At 39.5% G+C, this 23,839-nt stretch overlaps 2 protein-coding genes across 2 annotated transcripts in view; one reads left to right on the top strand and one right to left on the bottom strand.

The window, feature by feature from the left end:
* Positions 1-37: 37 nt before the first annotated feature.
* Positions 38-18,434, bottom strand: col9a1a (collagen, type IX, alpha 1a). The gene is made up of 32 exons (XM_077202983.1): positions 18,215-18,434; positions 17,589-17,663; positions 17,414-17,452; positions 17,265-17,327; positions 15,824-15,877; positions 15,576-15,611; positions 15,248-15,271; positions 15,084-15,137; positions 14,941-14,994; positions 14,805-14,837; positions 14,274-14,330; positions 14,128-14,181; positions 13,901-13,954; positions 13,707-13,760; positions 13,571-13,624; positions 13,301-13,354; positions 12,400-12,453; positions 12,266-12,319; positions 12,107-12,160; positions 11,950-11,994; positions 11,204-11,257; positions 11,068-11,121; positions 10,934-10,987; positions 8,606-8,677; positions 7,913-7,948; positions 7,550-7,594; positions 7,403-7,435; positions 5,917-6,063; positions 5,610-5,664; positions 5,318-5,506; positions 1,061-1,138; positions 38-929 (listed from the first exon to the last, which is right to left on the bottom strand). The coding sequence occupies exons 1-32, from the start codon at positions 18,287-18,289 to the stop codon at positions 724-726; spliced, it is 2,064 nt and encodes a 687-aa protein (XP_077059098.1). The 5' UTR covers positions 18,290-18,434; the 3' UTR covers positions 38-723.
* Positions 18,435-20,862: 2,428 nt separating this feature from the next.
* The window catches only part of hyls1 (HYLS1 centriolar and ciliogenesis associated), a 12,158-nt gene continuing 9,181 nt past the window's right edge, over positions 20,863-23,839 (top strand). The window contains exon 1 of the mRNA XM_077202981.1: positions 20,863-23,417. Coding sequence (XP_077059096.1) covers positions 20,909-23,417 — 2,509 coding nt within the window. The 5' untranslated portion in view covers positions 20,863-20,908. The remainder of the gene's footprint in view (positions 23,418-23,839) is intronic.

Genomic DNA, 23,839 nt, shown 5'->3' with positions numbered 1-23,839 from the left:
TCTTTGAAGCCTGATTTTCAAATAATAACATGCAGCATTTTATCAAAATTCTTTTATTTTCCTCCATTTTCACAACTGCGGGTGTCACCGCAATCCTTTCTACAATAAATAAAGAATATAGAAAATTCCTAGATATTTTTAAACCGCCCCACTGCAAAGAACCACAAACATTTTCACAAAATCTGAAAATGTCAAGGTTAAAACAACCTGAAAACGATTTAATAAAATGCTTGCAAATTTTTTTTTTTAACTGAATGCTATATTGACAAATTTACAACGTTTGGACCCCCTTTGATATAAAAAGTTTTAACAGTCTTCAATGTGACTAGGTTGTGATGGCATGATTCAAATACTATATGCATCCTAAAGAATACTATATTCAAATTATTTTGCTATAATTGTGTGTGTGTGTTATATTATAGCTTAATAACAACATTATTAAGCTATAATTGCATTATTTATGGGGCAATTTAGGTTTATTTTGATTCTTAAAAGAAATATTAGACCTATACAAAAGACATTAAAAAAAAACTCTTTGTAAAATGGGCTTGAATGGGACTGGGAACCGGATCCAACTTCACACCTGGTTTGATAAGTACAATCACACCTGCATATACCATCCTCTATGAGTAGATTTCTGTGTCGGAGTCACTCTATTAGTCTCTCAAGTTTCCCTGTCAGAGGCGCTGGGGTCTGATATGTGGCTCGCTGATTGCTGTAAGCTCATAGACCGTCTGGTCCCTTCATGTTGGAATCTTTGCTGAACGATGGACTTGGAAATTCTTGAGGCACGCACTGAGATGACTCGCAGTATCCGTTCTGGCCGGAGGGACCGGGTGGTCCCGGCACACCTGGCATTCCAGGAACACCTGCTGGTCCTCTCAAGCCGTCACGACCATTACTGCCATATGCTGGATTACCAGGCTCACCTGAGATCAGGTGGAAGAACAGATGGAGCCAGAGGTCAGTGGCATGATATTTACAGATTTGCCAAGATCATTTAACGCACAGTGATGAATTAAATTATGGATATTAGATCAGATGTTGGCCTTGCTCTTACCTGGGAGCCCTGGTGGTCCAGGTATACCTTTAGACCCCTCCACTGTGGGCCCTCTATCTCCCCTGTCACCTTGGTCACCTAAATCAAGGGGAACTTAATAGTTTAATTGTGGGCTTAGGGCTCTCAACTAGTGTTTGATGGTCCAAAAATGATTCCCAGTTGCGTTCTGGTCACAGACGTTACATTGTAAATAAAAACTAAGATTATTTGAGTATATATTACAAGAAAATACAAATTTTACTTCAAATTTATAAAATAGCAATTTCTGGGTGAAAATTGTATAGAGATAAAACAATGCTGAATGGAAATAATAAAATGCAAGTAACCATATAATCAATTATGATAGGAGTAAACGGACACGACTGTTGTTGACATCAAAGGACATATGGCCAGTCATAATCTACAGTATTGTGGCAAAAGATAACGTGATCTTCCTTTGAAACTGAAAATGTGACCACACCTTAAGTTTATACCAAAACCGGTTCCCTGAGAGGCGGGAACAAGACATTGTGTAGCAACGCTGCGGGAACTCCTCCCTTCTCCACTTCTGTAAAATCTTATGGGCTAATGCCAGCTTGGAACAGCTGGCCAATTGCCGCGAAGTATGCAAATACTGACAGGCTCGCGGGCCGTATAAAATGCACGGACGCGACAATTACGTTAGAATCATGACTGAAGCTTGCACAGCTGATCAAACAGCAAAAACGGTGGCTAACGCAATGTCTCGTTCCCGCCTCTCAGGGAAACGAGGTTACGATAGTAACTGGAGACGTTACCTTTCGAGAGCGGTAACTCTACACTGCGTAGCAACGCTGTGGGAACTCTATGAAATCCCGTCGTGAGAGTAGTGAAGATAAGCCCTGGGAAACGGAGTAAAGCTACACCAGCCACGGAAGAGTCAGACAACAGAGTCAGCCAATAGCCGTGCCGCTAGGAGTGCTCGCATCTGATAAGTGGAACTAGACCAATGAAACATCAGCTCCAACCCTATCCAAATTTGGATAATCAAACACAATGAAAGCGAAGGCTGCACTGATCCAGGGCAGACACAACACAATAAGCACTCAAGCATGAGGTTTAAACACAGTGTCAAAGGCGGTAGAGGTGACAGCTGTATTAACACTTGTAGCCATATACACAGAGTTAACAGTATAGCGGTAACCACTGCATAGTTGGTTACAATAGTTCACAATACATGAGTAAGAAACTTAACTCACGAAATTACTTGCGACGGCACAGACAGTACATCCAGCTTGTAAAATCTGGCGAAGGTGTTCTGAGAAGACCAGCCAGCAGCAAGACATAAATCCTGGATAGACATCCCTCTAGACCAGGCCCACGAAGAGCCAACCGCCCATGTCGAATGAGCTCTGATGTTAAGGGGACAATCTTTCCCCTGGAGCCAATGCGATAGTGGTCACAATCAAGTGAGAAAGTCTCTGTTTTGAGACAGCACGTCCCTTAGTACATCCACCAAAGCACACAAAAAGCTGGTCTGACTGGCGAAAGGCGGCCGAGCGATTGACATACATCCGCAAAGCCCTGACAGGGTAAGTAGTGCTCTGAGCGTCAGCAGATAAAGCGGGCATGGAAAAAACCTGTGCTTTGAACGGTGTAGAGAGTGACTTCGGCACGTAGCCCTGTCTCGGCCGGAGAGTGACGCTGCAGACGCCGGGTCCAAAATAGATACAATCGTCGTTCACCGAGAACACGTGTAAGTCTCCAATGAGCTTCGCAGAGGCGAGAGCAAGGAGTAAAGTTGTTTTCAGGGAGAACTCCTTAATAGCAATCAAAGCTAGGAGCTCGAACGCCGGTAGAGAGAGAGCCATCAAAACTAGAGCTAGATCCCACGGCGGCACAGAGTGTGCTTACCGTTCGATTGCCCGTCAACCGGGAAACAAACCGAAGCATTAGCGGCCACATACACATTCAGCATGGATAGAAAACTCCTGCTATCCAGTCTGTGCTGTAGGAAGCGCAACATCAAACACGGAATAGATCACCGGGTCGATATCGATGTCCTGGCACCATTTCGCAAAAACTTTTTTGAGCACAAATGCGCCTAGTAGAAGGTGCGCCTGCCTCCGCGAGTGTGCCCAGCACTCGTGAATACAGAGTGTCTCGCTCATTTAACGTCCCTGAAGTGAACCACAGACATGTTGTTGGTTCGAATCAGTACATGCTGCTGCTCCAACCTCGACCGAAAAGCTTTGTAGGGCTAAGGACACCGCCTTTAATTACAAATGGTTTATGTGCCGCTCTCTGTGACTCCGACCACAGACCTGAGGCAGGTCGCCCAAGTACACTGCTCCCCAGCCTGAGGTTGACGCATCCGTCGAGACCACGGTGTGTTGCGTCACTATTCCCAAAGGCACTTCTGGGCTGAACATTTCCAGGTTGTGCCACGGTTTAAGAGTGCTGACACAACTGTGAGTGACTGGAATGTGCGTGTAAACTGAAGACCTTTGTGGGATTCGAGTTTTCAGCCAAAACTGCAGCGGCCGCATATGCAGCAGGCTCAGATGGCACACTGAAGAAGCCGCAGCCATTAGCCCAAAAAGCCTCTGAAATTCCCTCAGTGAAACAGACCTGCCCCATGTGAAATGGCGCAGAGTTGATGAAATTGTCTCTATGCGCTTTTGAGAGAGGTGGGCTGCATCGCCACAGAGTCGAAACACACTCCCTGATATGTTATAGTCTGACCCGGGATAAACACGCTCTTCTGCACATTCACACAGTCCCAGCGTATCCAGTTGGCGAAGCAGCGTTTCCACGTGACTGATTAGCATATCCCTTGAATGAGCTCAAATCAGCAAATTGTCCCGATAATTCAAAATGTGCATTCCGCTCGTTCTGAGGGGAGAAACCGCTGTTTCCGCACACCTGTAAAAAGTGTGGGGGGCTAAGGCCAGCCCAAACGGAAGCACTGAATACTGGTATGCCGTGCCTTCGAAAGCAAATCTCAGGAAGCGCCTGTGGCACGTCGCTATTTGAATATGGAAGTACGCGTCCTTTAAATCCACTGAAGCGAACCAGACCCCGGTACAGATCTGTGCCAGGATCTGCTTCATTGTTGTCATCCTGAACGCGTGCTTGTGAAGTGCTCAGTTGATGGGTCTCAGGTCCAGAATCGGACGGAGTCCTCCATCCTTCTTTGGCACCACGAAATAGCGGCTGTAAAATCCGCTCTCCTGCTCGCTCAGGCGGACACTCTATTGCTCCTTTCTCGAGCAGACTGAGAACTTCCTGTCTCAGAACGGTGGCAATGTCAGTGACGGGATCACGGCACTGAAGCGGGGTGGTCTGCGTCTGAATTGAAGAGAATATCCGTGTTGAATTATTCCCAGTAGCCACAGTGAAACGCCCGGAATAGCCATCCACGCGTCTAGGAAATGACACAGCAGTCGCGTTAGTTCTATGGTCACTGTTGCCATTGGCGAAGTGTTTTGATTGGAGCACCGTCCCAGCGAGGCTAGAAGCACAGGCGCCGCCATCTAGAGACTGCAGAAGTTTGGCCTGGAACACCTGCAGTATGGCCATGGAGTGAAGAGCAGATGCTGCTTCCCCTGCAGATGCATAGGCCTTGTCAGCTTGGTGGGCCGGGAATCTGCACGGCTTGGACGGCAGGCTGAGGTGGCAGAGTGGGTGCGTGCCGATTGGGGTGCAGACCATGACTTCACCACATGCTCGTGGACGTCCGGAAAGAATGGGGTCCAGGCCCCGTTGTCATCTTCGCCTCCAGGCGGGGAGGGCCCACCAGCGGCTCGCTGCCGGCAGTGGGCTTCGTCCTCGTTATAGCACGATATCCCTCCTGGTTCTTAGGGCGCGCACCAGCAGCTCGGCGCAGTGGGCGCACATGGAGTCCGTCTCGGTGTGGGGGTGGCCCTGGCAGGCGACGCAGAACTCATGTTCGTCAGGCGGGTCGATGGGGCCCACACAAATCTGGCAAGTTGAAGCCATCGGATGCTTAGAGAAAAAGATTACTAGTCCTCCTGGTGCAGCTTCAACGATGGGAGCGTGAAGAAAGAGATTCTGACGCAATTATCTCGTCCATGCATTTTATTCTGCCCGCGAGCCTGTCAGTATTTGCATACTTTGTGACAATTGGCCAGCTGTTCCAAGCTTGCGGTAGCCCATCAAATTTCAACAAAAGTGGAGAAGGGAGGAGTTCCCGCAGCGTTGCTACGCAATGTAGAGTTACCGCTCTCGAAAGGGAACCAAAATCAACTTCAGAAGTCGAATACTGTCACTTCGTACCTTTGGGCCCTTTCCTCCCCAGAAGACCTGGGGGGCCTTTGAGACCTGGCAGTCCTCTGCTTCCAGGATGCCCAGGGAAGCCATTGTCTCCAGCAGGCCCTGTAGGGCCAGGAGGACCAGGAGGACCTGGTAACCCAGAGATGCCCGACTCAGGCCTCGTCAGACTGGCTGCCAACTGGGCAAGCTGTCCTGTGAGGAAAAATGAAAATGTCAAAACCAATCGAAGAACAAGGATTTAACAATGAGTTGAGCTTCCATTTGTAAATATCTGTTTCGATATCAAAATACTGACCATGCAAAACTCTCATGCAGACCTGCTTGATGTGTTCATCTGTTGGTGCTCGGCCCTAGAGGAGAATTATGTGGACACTATTAATATTTCAAGTATTTTCCTGTTGATGTTCCTCATTAACTGGATGTAAAAAGTGCTTTGGTGGAAAAAATCCCTTTAGAACTTGTCAAAATCACATTGAGGTAAAATTCCTGATGGTCTGCCAACCATTTAATGAGTTTAGTACAGATTAGAAATCCAATTGGAATGACAGATATAATACACTTTGAATAAGCCGTCAATATTTAGATGATTAAAACAGGCGTACTGATCGTCCCTGTGTCCCAGCCAGTCCAGGTACCCCTCTATCTCCTTGCATGCCTCTTGGGCCAGGCTCTCCTGGTGGGCCTTCGGGTCCATGTTGGCCACGTCCACCCTCTGGCCCTTTATTTCCTGTGTCCCCTGGTTTTCCAGTCTGAGCACAACAAAAGATAAACTCTGACTCATTTTCAAGAAGGCCAATGTAGAATTTTGTACACTTTTTCTCATTTTATGGATTGAAAATCTACGGAAATATGGACTCCCTGTGAATGTCTACTTTGACCTGCTCTCAAACACTGTAGCTCTAGCTGAGGCCTGGAAGAGTTTGGTTCGTACTGTCGACAAGTCGAGAAGATGTTTTTTTTTCTGCACAGCGAAAGCAATTCGACTTTACATGCACTTCCAAATGAAAAGGACTCAGGCTCAAATTAATATAGTACAAACCGACGCCATCGTTAGGGTTCGTATTACTACATGTGCTGTGGAATCCTCCGGAGCTGAAATTCAGATATATTTAGTTTCGGACAGAATGTAAAGCGGTAGACCAGTCACAACAGACTGGGCTAACTGACCAATCAGAGCAGAGTAGGCTTTCAGAAAGGAACGGTTTATAGAGACTGGATCCTTGATTGAACTGTTTCAGATACTGTGATAAAAGATGTGATGCTACAATGTATATTATGAGAAAATTAGTGTTTTTGACCTTGGATGGTTGTAAACCTATTGTAGGAGTTTTTTTGTTTTTTTTACGTTAATTTTATTTCAAGAAACAGGAACATTTTTGATATGGTTTTAACTCTTTCCCAGCCAATGACAGTAATTTCCATCATTTATGAGACAACGCTTCCCCGCCACCGACGGAACTTTCCGGCTTCCTGTGTTTTCACTGGTATACGGTAGGGGGAGCTATTACACATCTTCTAAAAGAGTACAGAATCTCCAGATCAAAAGACATGTGAAAAAGAAGCAGAAACAAGCTATATCATATGTAAGCAGATGCATATGTAAACTAACGTGATTATCAATATTAAACAGCATGTCAATTAAAACTGCCTAATGTTACTGTATGAAATGTTGACCCAGGACGAGCTATAGGACTGTGAAGCTTTGGGGGTTTTAATTGCCTCGATCTACTCCATCTATTTTTTTAATCATCGTTCTCACCTCATCTCAGCTTTTTGCTCAGAATGTTGCTTTTTACTTACCCACATTGTGTTGATACAAAAAAGAATGCATAAAGCTAGAATAAAACTTTTTTTGTTGTTTAAAAAAAGCAGAGGGTCTGTTCTATATTTGACATATTGCATGTTCAGTTATTCATACAACAAAATATTGGGAGCCATGCAAATTTTGTGGAAATTATCAGAAATGCTGGCGCTGGCTGGCAACTTTTTTCAAAAACGCTGGAGGGGAAAGAGGTTATTCGCTATAATAACCCTGGAGGACAGTTCTAGAGATCTCCACAATAACATCACTTCTAAAAGCAAACTCACCGATCCTTTCTCGCCTGGCTCCCCCTCATCACCCTGGGAAAATATATGAAAATGGAGTTTTAGATCAGCAAGGGGGTCATGACACGTGTCTGAATGCATAACCAATACATTCTGTGACAATTAAATATCTGTGCTGTTTTTACTTACAACATCCCCTTTGTCTCCTGGTGTTCCCTCTTCACCAGATGGTCCCTAAACAAACATGCATTAAAATAAGTCTAGTTTAGATCTAATAATTTATATTAACTATTAAAAAATATACATACTTACTCACTGTAAAAAAAAAATTGTTGGTTTAACTTAAAAAAAGTTAGCTGGTTGCCTTAAAATTGAGTTAATTGAAATTAAGTTAATAAAATTAAGGAGATTGGTTTAATAAATAGAAACTCAAAATATTACGTTATCTGAGCCACATTAATTATTTAAGTTGATTTGACAAAAAAAAGTTGCAATAACAAATCATGAAAATATTTTTTACAGTGTATAGAATAAAAAAAAAAGTTGGCTTACTTGCTCTCCTTTTGGACCAGTGAGACCAACAGCGCCCTGAAGAATTATAAAGATAAGATTGTGCTTTTAATAGTACATAAACACATCTGATCCTAACTACCCTAAACATGAATATGTAAAATATAATGATTTTTATTGACTTATTTATTTATTTTGCCAGTTTGTTTCTGAGAGAGTGTTGTTACAAAGATGATTTAAGTTTTAAAGTTCTACGATAAAGAGATTAATAATTTTACTCCATATAACCAATAACAAAGCTTATTTCAACCAAGAGTCTGAGATTCAAAAGTCACATGACATCTCCATGTTCATATTTAATTCATCAAGTGAATTAAACATTTAATTCACATTATATTTAATATAAAAAAATACAGGAATTTAGCATTTTTAATCCAATTTGGTCTAAAAAATTTTTTTAAACTTGGCAGCCTGATCAAATGATTAAAGAAATATATGTCAAAGTTGATTTTACTTCCAGCTAATTTGTCACACAGGAAATTGAAGGCTTAATTGGATTATGGGATGCAATACCCAGTGCGTTCTACCCAAAATACCCACATTTTAGCCATTGTTTAAATATATTTCTATGCAAATTTGATGCAGAAAAGTATATAAATAGAGTGATAGTATGTTGTTAGTAATGTTAGAATGCTATTCTGACAATACAGAATTGATTCGCTTTTGAAATCCTACCCTGTCGCCTTTCTGCCCAATGAAGCCAGCGGGCCCTGGGAGACCAGGGAGGCCCGGATCTCCTTTACCTCCCTGTAGGATACATAAACACACAGACACACATAAATAAATACAAATTCATGAACACTACATGGCCTGTGCTTGTAGCTGCCTTACAAACCACATCTGCACTAAAAAAACAGTCGGCAGCTCGGTGAGCGGGGTGCTGGTGGGGCACGTCTGAGGTGTGTGGATGGATGTGGACTATGATTAAGCCTGATGCCCTTCGCTGGCTGCTTGAAGGAATGCCTGTAAGACAGAGGGTTCATTCAAGCCCCCCTTCCTGCTCTGAATATCCCCTTACCAAAGAAAATACCCCCAGCTACTAGACCTCAATAACAACAGGCTATTCATGCCCCTACCAGCCGATTACTGTACTAAAGCACTCCAGCGCTTTCTAAGGAGATTGTGTTTCGGTTTGCAGTACTATTAAGCTCCTCGGCATGAGAGTAAGCACATAGGACAGGAATCGGAGAACTAAGGCCAAGAGGAACATGTCTCTTATTGTGTTATATTTGTTGTGGGACATCTAAACAGTGTTGTAGAACAAGTTTAAATGTACAAGTCGTTGGGTCCCAATATAGTTCCCTACACTACAGGCAAAAACATTGCTTTTTCATGCACTAGTCAATTGTGAGACATTTGCATAACATGTTTTTAAGTCTAGTGGAACGAAAACCAAATCCAAAACTGCACTTTTAAGTGTTAACTTTATTGCATCTTATCTATTTATATCAAATGCAAGACATGTCTTTAAAGACCTTTTCCCTCCATTTTGTTTTCTCATATCAAATGTCCACTTCAGTAGCACGTATATACACTAAATTTGACCGTTTTATTCCTATCTATATTTTGAAGGTTTTTACAGAGGTGTTTGTTCATATATATTATTTGCAAAAAAAGTTTATATATAAATTATATATTTTGTTATTCTTAAAAACATTGCGAATATGTATTTCATTCTGGCTGCTGACAGTATTTTCTGATTTTTGGAGTAATAAAAAGAGATATCCTAGATCCCCTCAGTAAAACATTTGACTCTAATATGTCAACAAAATGACAAGTATTTTTAACCTGGCTTTATCCCGTGTTTGGATTTTTGTTTCGGAAATTGTATGTAAATTAGTGCATATTTAATTAGATAATATAAACATTTCAGAAGAATTGCTGAAACATGTTGCGAAGCACGTTTGCAATTCTTAAAGTATTCAGTCAACTGGGGAAGTGTGTGATATCTATTAGTGAAATTTCTTACCTTATTTATCTGGGGTATCTTGCCTTAAATTATTAAAATATATCGGAACTAATAATATAGAGCTTACGTCTCAATATATACCGCAATATAACTTTCTAGTGTGCTTGTTAAAATAAGATTAAGTGTTAATTCAAGTTGAAGTGATTTCAAATTGTGCACTGTAATTTGTAGTATTATTATGGTCTGTCCCAAATAGTTACCTCAGCCCCGCTATCCTCTTAAACACTTTGCCCAAATAGGCTGTTGGGTAATATGCTGTGAAGTCCACACACTGAGGACGTAAAAACCTAAAATGAAACCTAAAATGAAAAGAAAAAGAAAAACTGGACGTCCACATCAAATACGCTATTTGGAACAAGACCTTTGAGAGTTTAGGGTGGTGGTGGTGGGGACGGGACGTTATCCTTGGAATTTCTGTTGGAATCCACTTACATGCGTCTTATTTTTCATCTATCTTTTAAGGTTTTCACTTCATCTTTCATCTGTCCTTCACCTCTTTCAGTACATTTTCACCATTCCTTTGTAGCTCCATTCCAGCTAACAGGGAACTTTCTCAGAACTTTGGTTAACGTTTTTCAAGGTTCTCTCAAAGTTATGAACAAACGTTCTTCCAGTAACGTTAATAAAACATTCGTTCAAAAGTTATCTGGTTTATCTTTAATAATGTTCTCAAAATATTAACACAAAAACGTTATTTATTCATCATTCATGGAACATTTTTTCTGAAACGTTTTAGTTGGATGTTCGTCTATCGTTTTTTTAATGCTTCTTGTTTCAGAACGTTCAGAGAACATTCAAAAGTAACGTTCCCATAATGTTTGGAAAATTACCATGGAATGTTCCATTAACATTCACATAACCAAGAATCGGAACGTTAGGAAAACGTTCTTAGAACAAATTTTTGTTAGTGGCGAGGCTATTCTCAGTGCTCATGAAGCTTCATCTAAGAGTGTTATTGTCTAAATGTGTCCTATTACGTCTTTTATAGTTATATAATATAAGGTTAAATTAAATTGTGGTTCCAGATAACTCACCCTCGCACCTGGCAAGCCTGCAGGCCCGTCTGGACCTCTTACTCCTCTCTCACCCTTGAGAAAAAGAGAGAACATTATAGAAGTGACACATTGCTTTATATGACACTATATGATGTAAGAGGAAATATACTCACTGGCCCACCTCTTGCCCCGATTGGTCCCACTTCTCCCTGCTCACCACGTTCACCCTGAAATCACAACACCAGAAGATGTTCATCCATCCACATGGCCCTGTAGGCTGTGGTGAACAAATGGATAAACGGGACTCACTGTTTTCCCATTATTTCCAATCAGACCTGCCACACCTGGATCACCAGTATTTCCCTGGAGCAAAGACAACACAGGTTATCCTTACTGCTAATGGACACAAACTCATCATTTACAGAACTTCAATGAGAATTTTATCATAAATGAGTTAACATAATTATTATGAATAAATGAGCTACATTACCGTTCAAAAGTTTTTTGTCACTTATTGTCAGTTAAAGTCACATATGCTCATCTAGGCTGCATTTATTTGATAAAAAATATAGTAAAACATAAATTTTGTGAAATTTTATTGCTAAATAACTTTTTGCAACTTATTCATTTGATGGCAAAGCTGAATTTTCAGCATCGTTACTCCAGTCTTTAGTGTCACATGATCCTTCAGAAATCATTCTAATATGCTGATTTGGTGATTATTATTAATGTTGAAAACAGTTGTGCTGCTTAATTTTTTGTGTGGAAACCATCATACATTTAATTGAGGATTCTTTAAAGAGTTGAAAATTCAAAAGAACAGCATATTTTTGTGAAATAAAATGTTTTGGTAACACTGGAACTGTTTTTACTGTCAATTTTGATCAATTCAATGCATCCTTGCTGAATAAAAGTATTAATTTCTGTATAAAAAATAACCCCACTGAAACCAAACTTTACACAGTTGTTTTTCTCAGCCCACATTTAAAACAGGAATCGATCTCGGATAAACCAAACAAAGATACACTCTAACAATTCACACTTGAATGACCTACTTTTCCACCCATGTGGCCTTTTGCTCCTGAAATTCCTGGCAAACCCTGGAGGAAAATAAATCAATAATCAATAATGCAAACTATTCCCGGTTATCTCACAAACAGATATCACTGCATTCTAGTTGCATTTTGAACAGGGGTCAAGGGTCATACGCACTGGAAATCCCTGAAGTCCAGCATCACCAGGTGAGCCAACTTTCCCAGGAAGACCCTAAAACGACAACAGACATATGCAGATAAATTCACTTCACGAATTAAGCTGACAAACAGTGATATACCATGATATTGATCTGCATGCACAAATTAAAGTGATTACCTTCACTCCAGGCAGTCCTGGAATACCGTCACGAGCATCAACTGCAGGCAAACCCTACACCACATAAACGTTCTATTCATTTTTTTATTAATTTGATTGTATAATAGGTCACTTTAGCAGCACAGGTGACTTACTGCCTCTCCTTTCGGTCCAGGTAGACCCATACGTCCCTGCAACCCCAGAGTTCCCTAGAAAGAAGAAGTTACATTATATATTATTATAGTAAATTAGTGTAAAATAGTGTAAAAGCTCATTCACACCAAGGACGATAACAGTAATGATAAATATATAGTTGATAACTGTAACAATAACAATAAAGATAGAGTTTTAAAAATTGTTCTAAATATAAAATAATAGTCCACACCACAACTATAACGATAACAACACAGAGAAACAAATCGTAGAAATCACTTTCAGGATTTTCTTTTCATCTGATGAATGATAAAAACATTGACAGCCAATCAGAATATAATCAAAATCATTTTGAGCATTTAAAGAATAAAGAATAAACATGCTTAGAATATGTCGTCTGCTTGTGTGGATGGTAATATAGTTATCATTATAGTTATCTTTATAGTTATTCTTAGTGTGAACGGGCCTTAAAGGGACAGTTCACTAAAAAATAAAAATTCTGTCATCATTTACTCACCCTCAAGTTGTTCCAAACCTGTATGAATTTCTTCCGCTGAACATAAAAGAAAATATTTTGAAGAATGTTTGTTATCAAACAGTTTATGAGCCCAATTGACTTCCATAGAATGGAAAAAATGCTTCCATGCTATGGAAGTCAATTGGGCCCATCAAGTGTTTGATTACCAACATTCTTCAAAATATCTTATTTTGTGTTCAGCAGAACAAAGACAGGTTTGGAACAGCTTGAGAGAGTAAATAATGACAGAATTTTCATTTTTAGGTGAACTATCCCTTTAAGGTAGATGAAAAAATATGGCAAGCTTGTTGAGTCTTCTTGAGCTGTTGATATTACATCATAAATATAACGTATATGTGTTGTTTTGCAGCTGTATGAAGACTCACCTGAGCTCCTTTTGGTCCAGTCTCACCTACTTTTCCTCTTTGGCCCCGATCACCCTTAAAAAAATCAAATACAATATAAATCTATAGGTTTTAATTAATGTGTTCATTTACAAAAACAAATCAAGCAGCTTGTAAAGATAATATTACAATGAATGTGGATGAATGGCAAAATACCGATGTATATTTTGAAATGAGGTTAAAGGCATTTAACCTTTGTAGTGCATTTTTATAGAAAATACAAAATTACATCATTTTGATTTTGCCACTTACAGGAGCACCCTGAATACCCTGAGAGCCCAGGTCGCCAAAATTCCCACGAGCTCCCTAATGAGGAAGAAAATACAATTGGTAATTTCAAAACATATCTTTGTTATTGTATTAGATATGAAGACCTTTTGACACTCACCCTGTCCCCTTTAGGGCCTATCATCCCTGTGATTCCTCTCAAACCCTGCGGACCCTACAGTAACAAAACAAGCGACACACTGAACAGGAACACATGGTTTGAAAAGATACAAACAAACATCATATGAACTATAAGTATATAGTATATTAGATAACTTCAGTAAAAAATATTAGATAAGTAATGTCTTTTTTTACAGGTAATCCTTGTGCACCCGTCTCTCCGTGTGCTCCCTGGTCTCCTTCTTCTCCCTGTAAGAAAGCAATACAATTACACCACTAAGACATGATCTTTACTCTGTAACTAGCTTAATTATTTTAACAATTATGTATTTATGAGCCACCATAAATTAAAAGGTCATTTGCTCTACAAAAAGAATAATTTCCCTAATTGTTCAAAAGAACTTCATTTATGCAACTGTCACCTTATGTCCTTGCCTTCCTGGTTCACCTGATTCACCTTTGACACCTTTGTGACCCTAAGGTTGAAAAACAACACCATTGTGTGTTAGACATCCTTGTGTTTGGCTGGAAGTGTATATTAATTGAAATGATGTCATTTTAAAGGCACCTTCATGCCAGGGAGACCTGGGTAGCCATTCAGGCCAGAAGTACAGGCATTTGGACACTAAAAACATAACAAAGACAAATCAATTAGTAGAAACATTGATGCATACGAGTGATTGTTCCATTCAAATTAAGAGTACTTATCGATTTTAGAACATTTATCACATAGATCTAGATCAACAAAGATCAAAGTCAATTTTGGCATAAAATGTGATGTTGCAGAATTTTTATATGGTCTGTGATGGGTCATCATAGTGGACATAAAGTTTTTTCCTAATTGAAGAATCACCCAGAAATAGAAGAGTCGTAACATGTGATGGCAGTTTTGTTGGAGCAATTGAGAAAGTAACCAAGTAGCTGAATTAACTTTAACATCAAAATCAACATCTTCAACCAAAACAGATATACAGTAGAACAGCAAATATGTGTTGCTGTTGTTTACAGAAGATTGCTGAGTTTCTGTTTCCTGAAATCTGAGGAGCAAACACTAGATATAGTGCAAAGGTAACCCGATATGAGACTTGAGGATACATACCAACTCCTTCCCATCCCAGACTCCAGGAGGTCCCTATGGATAGAAGGAATATACTATTAACAATTCTGTTTGTATAGCCATATATGCATCATGGAGATGAGTGAATGGTCATAAAGATTTCAACATTAATACTTACTCTGGGCCCTGGCAGTCCTTGCGCACCATCAGGACCTCTCGGTCCACGACTTCCCTTTAAAGCAGAACAAGAGACAGACACTTCAAATTATTATTCAACTATTTTATTTCAATTTATTGGAATAATGGAGTAACATTACATACAGGAGGTCCAACTTTGCCCAGCTCTCCAGGTAATCCATCTTCCCCATCAGCACCCTTCAGTAAAAAAAGAAAACAATAAAGGAGCCGATAACAACAGAAAAAAAGTATCAGCAAATGCAGCCATTAAAAAATAATAATAATTAAATAAAAGATTAAGCACTTACAGCTTCACCATCCTCGCCATCACCCTGTTAACAAAGTAACAGATGTGCAATGATATGAACTAAGCATCAGCCCAGTACAGCCTTGTATCATTACATCACTGTGTGGGCTAGACGGTAAACTTGATCAGTGATCGACTGCCTGCAACAGTTCAAAGTGTGTACAGCCATCTTATAAAGGGAGGTCGCTGTTTAAACTGATATATCTATTCATAATAACAAACTAATGTAAGAGAAATCCCTATTAATATCTGATTATTCTAGTAGCGCACTTATTCTAGTAATTACACAAGACCAATCAGTGTGAAGAGAATTTGAATCATTTACTTACAGGGGCTCCTCTTAGTCCTGGCTCACCCGGTTCACCCTAATAAAGAATAAACATCAAACCATAGGATCTTTTAAATGAACTTTAATGATTAACATTTAGAACTTATGTAATTGAAGCATCAGTCATAATACAGCTATTCACAAAAAAGACCTAGTACTTTCAATTTTAAATATTTGTGTGCACTTTCACTTATTTTTAAGAGAAAAAGTGGAATGATAAATAAAATTTATTATTAAGTGAAAACTTACTTTCTGTCCAGGATGGCCAACCGGGCCAGGTACACCACGGGGCCCAGTCAAACCCTTAGAAAGACAAAACCACTTATGATCATAGATTTCACTATAACTCACTCCAGATTAACTTTATTCACTGATCTGACAACAGCTGAACTAACGGTAAAGTGATACAGCTGCAGGATTGCAGAGCTAATTATTTATGATTATTTAATATTTGTATTGAATTAATTCGATTTTTTTACAAAAAACCTCGGACACACACTGACAATAAACTGATAATCACTTTTTAAACCAATCAGAAATGACATTTACCTTTCTCCTGACTTTGACAAATATCAAACCCTGCCCACATTTTCTCTAATATATGTACAGTAGACCACTGCAGATGCCTGTGTTCAACACTTCATTACAGGGAACATCTCTCCAAAATGATAGCCACCAAAAACAATTTCATTTTTAAATATAATTATGCATATAGAATGGTTTAGTATGAATGTATTTTTCCCTTTGCATCAGTAATACCAACATTTAGAACCAAAATCCAGCAAATATATATTTTATGCTATCTACAATTTTATATATATACATACATACATACATAAATATACTGTATATTTACTTAAATATATTTAAAAGTTTTTTGTTGTTGTTTTTTTTTGCAAAGTAATGCTAACATGATATGCTACAATATCAAGCAACCTACAATATAACACAATATAACATCTGTATGTTTAATTAATGCTAACATAATAGATTATTATGGACAAAAAACGTTTCTTAATCAGTATTTTTGTCTTGTTTTTCAGGAACCTTTTTTAAAATATCTTTAAAATAAGATAAAATTACTTGAGAATTAAAACTGCAGATATTGAAAGATATTAAAAACTTGTCTTTCTTCGTTAATTAAACCGGAAAATATATCTGCCAGTGGAGTATGAAAAATAAATTTAACCCCTGATATAGTCTCTGAAAACACGCATCATAAACAAGCCCGCTTCTCAAGTAAACGTATCTTATTTTAAAGATGTTTAGATATTTTTACTGAAAACCAAGACTAAAAAACTGATAAAGAAATTGATTTGTGATGTGTAAAGCCTTGCAAATGACTTACAGCACAAGCTAATCTATAAAGCTCAGAGGAGTCACAAAGGAATAGTTGTTCTTCGGTTTAATGCTCAGTTTCATCAGTACTAGTACACATTCTGCTCCTGTGGCTTCATACTTACACAAAAAGGTCTCTGTCTCCACCAGGAACCTAATATGGGTTTCTCTCTGCTCTCTCTCTTTCCTCTCTTCTCCAATCCTTTTTTCCATCTGGGATTTTTTTTTTTTTTTACTCAGACCCTCCAATGCAAACTACACTTGCTCTGATGGTGCCAGTGTTACTTAGAAAAGAAAAGCTGATTTTATCTCGGTTTCCAGACCTCAACAAAAATAAAAAAACAATACTCACATCCGCTCCAGGTTTTCCTGGAAGGCCATTTAATCCATCTTTGCCATTGTCCCCATCAAGGCCCTGCCGAATTAATCAGATTAATGGATTGTAGAATATAATTTCAGCTATGCATACTCATTTGTTTCTTGAAAAAGATAAATACTCACTGGGGGGCCAACAGGGCCGGGGCCAGGACCCCTCTCACCCTAAATCATACAAAACACACAGAAAAGAGACATTATTCATGGCTACAAAACATACCTTGTGTATAGTATGAGGACAGACCTTTAATTTGGTTCTGAGAAATCAAAGTGTAAGCAAAATGATCGATATGTGACTCACATCAATGCCGTGAACTCCAGAAAACCCAGGAAGCCCTGGAGGTCCAGGCGGCCCTCTTGGACCAACTGGCCCCCTCTAAAAAACACACACACACACACACACACACACAAAACAAATCATCGTCTACTCAAACTTGATCCTGAAATGAAATAAATAAATAAATAAATAAAGTCCTAAAAACAATGAAGTCATTGTATGTACGCCTGATGCTGAGGTATCACACTGGCTTTCCTCTCATCCTGGGAAAGTGAAAACAGCTGTGCACACCTGGACCAGTTTACAGAAAATACCTTCCATATGTCAAGTAACGTTCTTGCGGTCAGATACTTGCAAATTCAGATAATATTAATAAAGAATCTTGGCATCAATTAACATAAGAAATATAAGACAAACAGTTCAGAAAAAATGCCCAGTTAGTGAAAAATGTATTTGCTGCTTTAGTAGGCTATATATTATTTAATAATCTCACATCAAAAAACACGTTCCTTTTCTGCCTATTTAATGTTTTTGTCTCTATGTTTAAATTTTCAGATATTTTAAGAGCCATACAGTGACTCACTCAACCCATGAACTCAAAACACCCACACAGTTCATCTCTACTGCTGAAGAAATCCCTCGTTTCCTACCTGTGCAGAGATTACCAGGACTAACTGCAGTAAAATCAGCAGCACGGACGCGCGGAGAGTCCCGGCGTGCGACATAGTCACCCCCGATAACTTGAAGGAGGCAAAATAGTCCTTTTTAGGAGTTTTGTTGGGGTTCACGGGTTTTCTGTCAATATTCCCCAACTAAACCACACCATCTACCAGTCTCTCGATGCAGTATTAAAAAGTCATGCTTATTCATGAGCCGTGTTGGGAACTTGAAGGTGATTGGATATGAGTTCAGAGGTTTGTGAAAAATGGGCGTGGCTCAAACTCCGGGTACCTGCTGTGGGTACCGCTTGAAAACAATACATCCTATGAATCAGATGTATCCGAGATTTAGATCGGATTCGGTGTTAGTAACTTTCAAAAATGTTACCAGGCTGTCAGTATTTCTTAATCTATTTGAACGAGATCCCATATATTATGGTGTAGATTATATTTGTTGACAGGACAATAAAATAAATAGAATATTTGCATCAGTCTTTTCCTGATTTTACTTAAAATATAAATAACCGTCTAAGGTAAATAAAATCAAATAAAATAATTTAACGACTTAATGTGGTTAATGTGTTGTGATAACCATAGGGTCTCCCAAACACCAGACGGCGCTGTAACTTTTAATTGAAGCGCTTTCTTACTCTTTTGTCTTTTTATTTTGAAAACGGAACCGCCGCCGTTGTCCTGGTACTGTGAAGACAACAACTATAAAATCTGACAATTTAAAGGTGAGGGAAAACAGAAACGAATAATCATTGTGCTTTAAACTTCACTTATGTTTTTTTCATATGTTGCACAACAGCCTTCTTATTTCAGCCCTATGAACGTTGCTGTCAGTGAGGCAGTTTAAAGAAAGGTTTTGTTGAGTTTTGTCTAAACTCAGCAGATAGGCTAAAATTTTTCTCTTGAGTAACGTTAAATACGCCGTATTTGACTAATGTCTGATATGTTTATTTTGTTATTAAAAGATGGAGAGTCTAGACTATTCTGAGGAGGAGATTCAGCTGCAGTTAGCTGCTCTTGGATACAGTAATATTCCCAAAGAAAGACTGCGGGAATTCAAGCGAGGTGGGCTAATATTTTTAACTGTTGACAGCCTACATCAGTGCATTTATTTGCATCTAATTTGCATTTTATAGCATGTCTTGCCTTGTAGTAGTGCTGTCATATTTATGAATCTCCACCAGATCTAGATCAACTGATTCGTCATGAAAAGTCAAAGAGTCACAGCTCCAGTGAATGGACTTCTCCAACATCTCACAGCAGATCCAGCAAAAGTCCACCAGCGCTTATTAAGGAAAAGGGTGAGCAGTCACTCCAGCTTTATGCTATGCAATTACATGTGACTTTAAAGCTTTTTTTTTTTAAACACACTTAACCTGTTAAATTTGTGTTCTTGGCTCAGTCCAACTGAACAACATTGGTCCCAGTTGTAACTACGTTCTCTTGAACACCAGCTCAGCGGGGCAACAGAGAGAGGTATGAGTTTTTAAAGAGACGGAAGTTCCAATGGTGTTTTCTTCATTATTGTGATGTACATGTGAGAAAAACGGCTTCTCAAATGAGAAAGAAAATGTAGGGCGGAACTTTATTTTGTCCACCGGAAATTGATTGAACTGTTGTGGTTTGTTATTGCTATGATGTCATGTGAGTGACAGGTTGTCCTGCCCTCATGCCAGTAAACACATCATCAAAGAAGAGATGTTACTGCAGGGGGTGGGGCGAGGGGTTGGATATAACTATTTTGATTGCATGGTGACTTAAACATGTATAATCGTTCTAGGACTGTGTACGCAATATGTATGTTTTTCCTATTTTCCATTCCTAGATTTTCACCTCCACATTTAATGAGGACGATCACGGAGACTACTATGATTCATATTCACGGCACTCAGTTGCTCATAGACCAGCTCGGCCCTCCACAGCACCCAACAGGCTGGAGACTGAGGAAGGCCCTTCTGAAATATTTCACTCAGTTTTGGATGAGAGTGAGACGATAAGTCCTGATAGAGAACATCGGGCTCATTTGAAGCCTCTGATTAAAAGGAAAGTGTTAAGGTGGGGACACATAATCATTTCTTGATTTGATAGTTAAAATAAAACAACAACAACAACAACAACCATGCACATGTGCAATAAATATTATTTTCTATCTCCTTATATAGAAAGCATCATGGTCTGTCTCATGTCTGTGATGAGTCCACGCATAGTGAAGATTCTGGTAAGTCCAGTCATTATGTTTCAGGAATACTAATAAACTACTTAATGACTTAATGCTGCAAAGTATCTAATGTATACCTTAAAAAAAAAATAGTATGTGAAACATAATGCATTATGCAACTTTTTATTTCAAACTGAAATTCTAATAGTTTTGGGGAAAAAAGACTCTAATGCCCACCAAGGCTGCATTTATTAGATTGAAAATACAGTAAAAAAATACTGACCACAAACATTTGATTGGTAGTGTACAGATTATATCCTGAAGAGTAGTATGGTAGTAATAATACCTCCCATACACCAGGTGGTGCAATTGGCCTTATAATAAACCTAGTAAAGTTCTTACCAGTAATCTTCTTAGTTACATTCCCCCTCCCTCTCAGCCATCTGCTTTGACTCAGAAGAGGATTTCATTTTCTTACTGAGGGCTAAAAGAGAGATCTGTCCATCTACCCCAAGATGTATAAAGCTTTTGACAGCCATTTGGAAAATGAAAGCAAGGACGATGAAGGATCCCTGTCCTCTTCTTTCTGGACAGATCGGGAAAGTGAGGGGGAAGACAGGGACTATGTTAAGAAAGAAAACAGAAGGATTGAGAGAAAGCCTGAAAGAGACAGTAATGATGAGATGGAAATCTTTGTAATGGGAGATGATAAAAAGGAGAGGATGAAGGAAACTCTTCAAGGGAATGAGTTGGAGAAGAAGAAATATTTACAGGCTGAAACAAATCCTAAGGCAGATGAAGAAGGAAGTGAGGTCGATAGAGAATGTTTCATGGTAGTTGAAATGGAAAAAGGCATACAGGTAACAAGAACAGATCAAGAAAAAGATGAGGAAAGAGAGCTTGATGAGGAGGAAGACAGTGATGATGAGGAAAAAGAGCTTGAAGAAGAAAGTGAAGATGAGGAAAGAGAGCTTGATGAGGAGGAAGACAGTGAAGATGAGGAAGAAGAGCTTGAAGATGAGGAAGAAGAAAGTGAAGAGGAGGAAACAGGACTAGAGAATGAAGAGAAGGAAGACAGTGAAGATGAGGAAGAAGAAAGTGAAGATGAGGAAAAAGAAAGTGAAGCTGAGGGAAAAGAGTTTGAAGAGGAAGAGCAAAAAGGAAAAGAAAGTGAAGAGGAAGAAACGGGACATGAGAGTGAAGAAGAAAGTCAAGTGGAGGGAAAGGAGGAACAAGAAAGTGAAGAGGTGAAAAAAGGAGAACTTGCAGAGGAGGAAGAAGGGGAAAAGAGAAAGGAAAGCGAAGAGAAAGAGAAAAGTGAGGAAAAAGGAGAAGCAAGTGAGGAGGAAAAGGAAGAAGTAAGTCAAGAGGAAGAAAGTGAAGAGGAGGAAGAAGGAAGTCGAGACGAGGAAGAAGAGTTTGAGCTGTGTAAACAGGGGAAAATGAATAAAAAGAAGGAAGAGGATCTAGAAGAAAGTGAGGAGGAAGAGGATAGTGAGGAGGAGAAAGAGAGCTCTGTCAATGGAGAAAACTCTGAGGAGAACAAAGCCCAAAGCAATGATTCAGAGGGCGAGAATGATCAGGTGAGTGTGGAGGAGAGTGAAGAAGAAGAAGAAGAGTGTTTTCCAAAAGAAGACTCAAATAGTGAAGAAAAGTGTACAGGTAAAGATTCAGACTGTGATGAAAAGAGAGAGGGTCTCACCAAGGAAAAGAGCACAGGTGGAAGTGGGGAAGAAGAACAAGATGAGGAGGAAGGAGAAGAAAATGAAGAAGGAGATAACGTATGTTGTCTATCAGAAGAGAATGAAGGCATTGAGGACAAAATAGATGGTGGCAAATATTTTGGGAAGGAGAGCACAGGAAACAATGAAAGCGAGGGATCAGAGAACAGCAAACCGAATGAGAGAGAACCAAAAAATGAGGAAGACATGAATGACGAAAAAGAAAATTTCGCAAAAGACAGTACAGAGGAAAACCCTGACAGCCACGAGGAACAGGAGAGGAATGGTATTGGAGATGGAAACAGTGAAGAGGGAGAGAGAGAATGTTTTACCAATGAATATGACAAAGAGATAGAACTTGGAAAGAGTGATGAAAAAAACGAAGATATAAGCAACGATGTCAATCTGGCAGAGAACAGATCAGGAGCTGATGAACATGAAAGTAAGATGGAAGAGGATGAGGAAGTATCTAAAGGAGGCAGTAAGGAAAAAGAAGAGATAGACTGGTTTTTTGATGCACCTGTTGGGGAAAAGGAGAGTTGGGACCAGGACAGGAAGTCATGGGCAAGTGATGATGATTATGTTACAATATCCAGTGGCCATTCGCAGAAAGAAGAGGAAGACGATCATAACATATTACCTGCTTGGGGAGAAGAGCATGCTGATGTACGGCAGAAGAAGGAAACTAGAGACATCTATGATGAGGATTTTCATGAAAGTCTGGCAAGCCCTGCCGCAAGCATTTTAACGTCCGGTTATGGCACGTACAGACCAGACTCGTCTAAAGATGGAGACCCAGAGGAAGTGGACTATAGAGACGACTGTACTCTGGCTGGATTAGAAGAAGAGAGCGAGTCGATGTTAGATGCTCATGATTATGAGGATAACAGCAGTCTGGTGTGGTTCGGAGACGATCAAGCATTAGAAACATCTGATGGAGGAGCTCCTGTAAAATCACCGGATGATAGGAAAGATGTAGCCGTACACTGTACTGATCAACGCCGTGATGGGTCTGAGGATGACGGTCATGAGTTTTCTGACACGCCAAGCAAAGGTCATCAAGCCGACCCGCAGCAGACTCCCACAGGGAATGACATTGGGACTCAAGATGCGGGCTATCAAAATGTGGCCTATTTCAATGATGGTTTGGAGGTTGAGGCTTTGCGGGACCGTCTTCACCACCCATTTAATTTGAGGCACAGGAGGGGCAGAGTTCAAAGGAGACCCGAGGAGAAACAGAATGATGATGGATATGATGACGGCTCAAAGGGGAAGAGGGTCAGAGCTTATACTGGCTGCCTTGGTGTGTTACACTGTTTACAGGGATTTGCTTATTTTGTTTATTTATATACTTTTATTTCGTTTTTAGCTATTTTATTCAGAAGAGTCATTATTATGAATATAATACTTATTATGAAGATGCGTTTACTGCTTAGAAGTGTGTAACATCTTAGATATTTATATGGTACTATTTTGATCAAAAATACCGAAACAAATGTAATATTGTGAAACATTATTACATTTTGAAATAACTGTTTTCTGTTTGAATATATTTTAAAATGTCACAATTCTTGTGATGGCAAATTTACATTTTCAGCATCATTACTCCAGCCTTCAGTGTCATGATCCTTCAGAAATCACTCTAATATGCTGATTTGTTGCTCAAGAAACAATATTTTCAGTGTTGAAAACAGTTGTGTAGCTTAATATTTTTGTGTAAACCAC

Source organism: Siphateles boraxobius, unplaced genomic scaffold (genome assembly GCF_051911475.1).
Source record: "Siphateles boraxobius isolate OS27281-9 unplaced genomic scaffold, OSU_SipBor_1 5, whole genome shotgun sequence".
Classification (NCBI taxonomy): Eukaryota; Metazoa; Chordata; class Actinopteri; order Cypriniformes; family Leuciscidae; genus Siphateles; species Siphateles boraxobius.
The sequence above is the reverse complement of the archived record's forward strand: the minus strand, read 5'-3'. Positions and strand labels throughout refer to the sequence as shown.